The sequence below is a fragment of the Hippocampus bargibanti genome, linkage group LG05 (genome assembly GCF_051943395.1).
Source record: "Hippocampus bargibanti isolate YZ-2025 linkage group LG05, ASM5194339v1, whole genome shotgun sequence".
NCBI classification, from domain to species: Eukaryota; Metazoa; Chordata; class Actinopteri; order Syngnathiformes; family Syngnathidae; genus Hippocampus; species Hippocampus bargibanti.
In genome coordinates, this window is record NC_142738.1 from 15,320,088 (window position 1) to 15,327,500 (window position 7,413).

Consider the following 7,413-nt stretch of genomic DNA (forward strand, 5'->3'; position numbering starts at 1 on the left):
ATGTTGATTTTAAATATCAGAGCCAAATAAATTCCCAAGTTTTACTGTGTAAACACAAGCAATTGTGAATCACTCTTTAGCATCTGAACTGACTTTCTACTTGCAGGAGGCTCCACACATGAGGAGGAAGATAAATCACACCACATTGTTTGGTGTCAAAATAAAAGGCCTTTTTCCAAAACAAATTTCCATTTTAATAGATTTTTCCCTGAGCTCATATAAAACCAAAATGACAGAAATCTCACTCTCTTTTCTTCTCCTTCTGAGCTTTGTTTTTACAATCGCCTCACACCAAGCCTTTTTTATTACCATTTACAGATAATGTTGATGTTTGAAAAAAATTGGTCAAAACATGTCAGTACACACAATCCTTTTCACATCAATGTTTTAAAACATGCTGGTCCTAACTTTTTTTTTGAGAAAGGTGCAAGATCCACTTCAACCATGTCCCATTTTAGTTAACACACTAAAACAAATCAATCAGACAAATATGTATTTTTGATATTCTGGCAGGGCGGCCCGGTAGTCGAGTGGTTAGCACACCGGCTTTACAGTGCAGAGGCCGCCGTTTCGCGTCCCGGCCCAGCCTCACTGTGTGGAGTTTGCATGTTCTCCCCGGGCCCGTGTGGTTTTTCTCCGGGTTCTCCGGTTTCCTTCCACACTCCAAAAACATGCATGGCAGGCAGATTGGCCACTCCAAATTGTCCCTACGTGTGAGTGTGAGAGTGACTGTTGTATGTCTTTGTGTGCCCTGCGATTGGCTGGCAACCAATCCAGGGTGTCCCCCGTCTCGTGCCCGAAGACAGCTGGGATAGGCTCCAGCACCCCCCGCGACCCTAATGAGGAATAAGCGGTATGGAACAATGGATATTCTGGCAGTAATCTTTTCATTGTTTAGTTTTTAGCAATGTTTTACACGTACTAAGGGTGATCCATAAAATGGTTTGGAATTTTTGATGATTTTTGTGTAGCACATGGCCTTGTGTCCGACAAGAATACAAGAAAGAATAGTCAGTTTAAATATGAACATATTTAATGCACTATTTTAACTCATTCACTACCATTCACGAATGTATTCGGGAATTGAAAATATGACGTATAGCGCCATTCCCAAATTAGTTCGGGTTTCTTTTTTTTCTGCCGATAAAGCACTGGGCTGACATCTGGCAATGTTTTTCCCTTCCACAAGGGGGAGGTATTTCCCTTGTTTTACATGGAATCGGTTTGTTCCAGCTTCAGCTGTTGTTAAAGCGCTATTTAAACCAAAATGTATTTATTGCATTGTATTTTGGACAGCTGCCCTCATTTGAAGCTCATATAACTCCAGACCAGTGGATCTTAATTTTGTTGGAGCCACCGAACCCCACCAGTTTCATACGCTCATTCACCGAACCCTTCTTCCAATGACTGTGCCTACGAACTGCAGTCTAGATTGAGGGGTGGACCTCTGTGGCGGAGGATCCACCGAACCCCTGAGACCGACTCACCGAACCCCTAGGGTTCGATCGAACCCAGGTTAAGAACCACTGCTCAAGACCCATATAATTTAGGAAATAACTTTTTTTCTAATGAAAGAAGAGAGTCTAAAGTTTCTTACGCTGCATTAAATGTTTATGTGGTCCTAAAACGCAATATTCTGTGGGTCCTGGAATTCGAGTGAAAAAAACCCTGACACTGGAGTGTCTGGTAGTGAATGGGTTAATGGGGAGTTAATTATTTATGTCATACATTCACTCATGTGAATTGGCAGAACGGGAAACATTTTGACGCCTGGAATTGAAATATATTAATACATGAACTATTACAAAAAGAAATGTTCCCATCATAGTTCAAAATAGTTTTTTTCTGAAGATCTAGAAACCAACGAAGATATAACATCAGACAGCATGGCTTAACTGCTTTTTTGTCAAGAGTAACGTGCGACCTTGTCAAAAATTGCAGGCCGTAAGCCTCAACACAACTGATCAGTTGTTTTTACAGGATATGAATGGCCAAAATACATGTAAATGCAGCTCAATTATTTGGATAAGTAAACCACTACCCCCCTTTTTGGGTCCATCGTCAAAGGGAAATACACATAATGTAGGCGAGACATTAACTTCATCCAAAATTTGCGCTGGGGATTGATTAGATGTGTTGAGAATGCAATGCAGAGGGGATAATTGAGAGCTACCCACCAGCCAATCCATGAAGCCCCACCACCCACTCATCACACTTTTACCCCAATTACATCAGCAGTAATTGATTATTGTCTAACCTGCTTTGAAGAAATCTCAACACTGAGAATTGGAGTTGGAACCTGAAAACAAAATAAATTATATCATCGTAAACATTCCTTTTTGGACCACTTTCGAAAGAAATTGAGAATGTTCCATGCTTTGTCACTGCACATCTGTACAACAGCTGGTGTAGTAATGTCAAGTGGTTCACAAAATAACTTGAATTTGTGCGTTTGTGTGTGTGTGTGTGTGTGTGTGTGTGTGTGTGTGTGTGTGTGTGTGTGTGTGCGTGCGTGCGTGCGTGCGTGCGTGCGTGTGTGTGTGTGTGCGTGCGTGCGTGCGTGTGCAGTCCAACCTGGAACACTTGAAGCTCTTCAAGCACAATTTCCTCTGTGGACCACTGGTCTCTGGTGATGGTCACCACCTTTAAAACTGTGCCAACATCTGTCAAACAAAGACACACAGTAAAAGTCAAACGCTCGTACATTTTGATTGTGAAAAGGTGTGTAAGGATAAGTATTTCAAGCATTTTGTTCAAAATTCAAGTTTAATCCATCACTAGGGGGTTCTGGAGTCTATCCCAGCTGTCCTCGGGCACTTCGAGGGGGACACCCTGAATTGTTGCCAGCCAATCACAGGGCACACAGAGACAAACAACGATCCGCTCTCACACTCACACCTAGGGACAAATTGGAGTGCTCAATCAGCCTGCCCTGCACGTTTTTGGAACATGGGGGAAACCGGAGGACCCGGAGAAAACCCACACGGACCCCGGGAGAACAAGCAAACTCCACACAGGGAGGCCAGAACGAGATTTGATCTCACAACCTCTGTACTATGAAGTCAGCGTGCTCACCACTGCCAGCCTGATAAACAATATCTATTTGTTTTCAAATACATTTCAAAACCTTCAAGCTACTCAATTTCCTTATAAATGTCTGAGAACAATGAAGTGACGTTTAACATTTTCAAAGCAATGCATTTGCTTTTATTGTTTGAAGGTGTTCCTTTTAGGCACTAACTGGAGTAAAGTGTTTGAGAATTATGATTGCACTATTAACATTGAATAAAATGCTTCCAAAACCCCGTTTTCAAGTTAAAAACACAGATGACGCTCTATTGGTGTTGCAGTCCCCCCTGGTGGTCACTTTTAGCTACACGCACCAGTGACACACAAACGCACTCGCTCACCTGTCCCCAAGAAGAGAACCTCATACTGGCCGTCCTCGGCTAAAACTTTGTCCACTACAACCTGGGTCAAGGTGTAGTCCACTCGGATTCGAGTGAACACAGGGCGGCCGCTGAGTGGATAGGCGGAGCGGAACATCAGAGGATGGTATCGGATGAAGCTGACCACCTCGTCTGGGAAGTCTTTGGTGGTCTTGATGCGAGGGTCGTATGTTTTACTGGGACACTGGAAAATAATGCACAGTAAAATACGCATTGAACACGGTCACGTATTGCAGTAAATTGCAAATACGTATAGTAATAGTTAAAAAAAGAGAAGCAGAAGAGCTGACAGGTGTCTGTCTCTCTCTGAAGGCCATATTAAATATGGCGCGCCATAAATGCCATTAGTACATATACTATATGTACTGGCATTACTATATGTCATATAGTAATGACATATAGTGAATGGTGAATGGTAAAAAGCCTGAGTGTTGAATCATACCTGTCACCCTTGGATAATAGCTGCCTTTATAAATGATTCTAAATGATTGCAATTACTGTAAAAATATTGTAGCATGCTGTAGATTTTTTAAAATGACATAAAAAACGCTAACACAAATTAGAAATGCAGTTTATCGTGCATGCACATTTTATGCTTTTGTTAATCCGACTAGATAGACAGACAGACAGACAGACAGACAGACAGACAGACAGACAGATAGATAGATAGATAGATAGATAGATAGATAGATAGATAGATAGATAGATAGATAGATAGATAGATAGATAGATAGATAGATCGATGATATATATAGATATAGATATATACATATATATATTGATGATATACTTTATCTGTCCTCAATGATATATACAAATATCATTGAGGTAAAAAGTACATTTTAGTAAAATATATGAATAGCAACAAGCAAAACATTACACAATTAAAGAGTATTTTACACAAATTAACCAATGAGCTAAGATATTATATGTTAAGCAATAAAATTGATTATCATGAGGAAAGAATTAGATAGATGATTGAAATAATATTCAAATGAATGTACAAAAACATTTATTAACCCTTTCATGCACTCTGAAATCTTATAACATGACAAGCTGTCCGCTATAACCACCGTCCCTTTAATTGTACTCCTTGTGTAGACCAACGCACCGTTCCAGGACGCGGGTATGGTATTCTTCCATCGTACTCGACCCAGCGGTGGTCTGCACCTTCCTTGTGAGCGTAGGGCCCATTGAAGACGGCCCTGATGTCCGCCATGCTGTACACGCATACAGCCGAGCCTCGAAAAACAGAGCTGAAGGCCGAATCACAACAAGAGGTTCAAGTATCAAAAATAAGACCAATAAATGATATGGCAGAGATAACAAAAGAACAAACCTGGAGGTGGTAAAGACTGCATACATCTTTGGGTTTTTTGGATCCCTGGTAGGAAGCATAAAAATGTCCTCTAAAAAAGAGAGTTTTCTTTTATTGCAAATTCACCCAAGAAGGATAGATAGGTACAGGGACAGTATTTACTTTGAGTAACCTTGTTCTTATTTATATTGAAGACCAACGGTTTCCCTAAATGTACTGTTTTCATAGCCGTTTTCCCCCTTCGGCACAATATTAGATTAGAAAACAATAAATTAGCCCCCATGCAGTTTGCACAATCTGAATGGCTTTTATTGCTCTAAGAAGAATGCAAATAAGTTTCCAGTGAATTAAAGGCTGCCAATGATTTGCATTTGTTAAATGTTTTTATAACATTTCAAAGAGTCCATTAGGGGCAGGAAAAAAGTGTTGAAAACAAACCAAAAAATCCATATTTACCAAACATATTAGTATCAAGATGAAGAATGGAAATGGACGTTTTCCACTGGAGTAAAATAATAATAATTGACTATATGTTTACTCTGATTTGCCTTTTGGGACGCCGCAACATTCGCAAGATCTATCCAAGTGAAAATGTACCGCGTCTACTCTAGGGGTACATAAATCCAGTGACGTGCAGTCAGGGGAGGCAGGTGAGGCTGTGCCTCACCTGTCATCATGGAAATATCAAATGACAAAATAAATTAAACAGTTATATGTATTTAGTGATTTGTACTTTAACGTTCTTCTTTTCCATTTAACTTCACCATTTTTTTATTTTTTTTTCAAAATCGCTGAATTTTCACATTTACCGTTCTAATACTAAGTAGAGACAAGCAGTGAGGCACCAGCCGGCTGAGCCTCACCATGGCTTGCGCAATGACTATGCTAACTGTGCTGGCTTGCTCTGCAGTGAGACCGCATTGTTGTTCCTCTGCATATCGCTATTAAAATGTTCAAAAGCTTTTAGTATATGAACTAAATTTCTACAGTTTAGCTGGTGTATATAGTGTACAGTCACTGCACATTATAAACACTGTACTACAGTGTTTATTTTATTTTATTTATCAAAACTGTGTGCCTAGGTAAGGCACACAGTTCTCCTGCCTCATGACAGGGAGCGCTGGTGATTACAGATTCTTCTTGCAACTCCTCGGCTGGAGAATAACAGAATTAGTGTCAGCAAGCTACAGTAAACAGTTAGCAAGTTAAATTCAACCATCCAGTAATTGTTTTCGTGTTGCTTGGCTTTATTTTCAGAATGGTGGATTACATATCTAAATTGAAATATTTTTCTCAACTGGACTTTCAATCAATGCAGGAGATAATAATTAAAGGAAGACCAACACCGGACTGTATAGCTCACAAACGGTGAGAGATGGATGTAAATCTCCTGGACAGCTTCCCAGCTTTTTGGCCAGGAAGGATCTCTTTGAAACTATTCCTGAAGCGACAAAGTTGCTCCAGCTCGTGCTCACTTTTCCAGCTACTACAGCATCAGTGGAGCGGTCATTCTCAGCATAAAAGACTGCAAACATACAGTCGGAACAGGACTGATCAAAGACGACTTTCTTCACTGGCAGTGATCTCCATTGAGACAGAGACTTTTAAAACTGAAGAAAGATAAGGAAGGTTTCTACAAAGAAGCTATCGATGCCATGAACTTCATTTATAAGTAAAGGTAACACGATAATAACATTTTTTTATTCTTTTTTTCTATGCTACAGTTTGTATACAGTATATAAAGAATGCTGACATGACATTTTAGACTAAACATGTTAACTGTTGCCAATCAAATGGTGAATAAGCTACTGTGTGGAGTTCATATGTTTGTAAATCTGACTGTGATGACGTCAGTGCCTCACCAGCCATGAACCTCACCGCACGTCACTGCATAAATCCCCCGGTCATCCACTGCATCCGCTTTTTTTTGTGAGGAATTCACAAAATCACGGGGTTATGGGAATATGTGCGTATGAGCCCCTTTCCGAATTATGCATTTGAAAACAGCAAGAGTATCATCACAACATTATAAATATTTTTTTCTGCAACAAAAAAATAATAAATAATAATAATAATAATCTGGCTGACATACGTAGCTCATCAAAGTGCGTATCCACTCCTTCAGGTCCAGGTATGGAGCACACTAGTCTAGCTTTGAGGAAGGTGGTCCATTTGTTGGTCAGACTCCTTCGGCCACCCACGTCATTCTGAAACATAACCACTGTCATCACTACAACAAAAGTGCAATAGGATAGCTGGACAAACTCCAGTCCAGCCTCTTTACACACTAATGAAATACCAGAATGCCTCTGATGAGCTGTGTTTGTTTTGTTCTGCTACTGACATCCTCATTCATTTAATAATATCCAGCAGATAACACTGGAACAAGGAAGTGCAGTGTTTTGTTCAACATTATAGAACTTAAATATATATAAACAACAGGCGTGGTCACTGACTGATAATTTAACCTTGGCAACAAATGTGTTTCTACAAAATCAAACTGTGCGTAATGAATTGTATTTGTCTGGTGGCCTTCAGTTCCAACCGGGACACTGGCTGTAACCCAGACGAACCTCCTTCCGGCCTGCCTTGCAGCTTTATCTCAAGTCATAAATACACTACAAGCTCTCTCCACAGGAATGCAGA

At 40.2% G+C, this 7,413-nt stretch overlaps 1 protein-coding gene across 1 annotated transcript in view; it reads right to left on the minus strand.

Annotated features, from left to right (window-relative positions):
- The window catches only part of sema3d (sema domain, immunoglobulin domain (Ig), short basic domain, secreted, (semaphorin) 3D), a 72,326-nt gene that overhangs the window by 16,020 nt on the left and 48,893 nt on the right, over window positions 1-7,413 (minus strand). Inside the window, exons 10-15 of the mRNA XM_088996873.1 lie at window positions 6,860-6,974; window positions 4,789-4,858; window positions 4,561-4,705; window positions 3,411-3,633; window positions 2,575-2,663; window positions 2,258-2,299 (exon numbers count right to left, since the gene is read on the minus strand). Coding sequence (XP_088852999.1) covers window positions 2,258-2,299; window positions 2,575-2,663; window positions 3,411-3,633; window positions 4,561-4,705; window positions 4,789-4,858; window positions 6,860-6,974 — 684 coding nt within the window. The remainder of the gene's footprint in view (window positions 1-2,257; window positions 2,300-2,574; window positions 2,664-3,410; window positions 3,634-4,560; window positions 4,706-4,788; window positions 4,859-6,859; window positions 6,975-7,413) is intronic.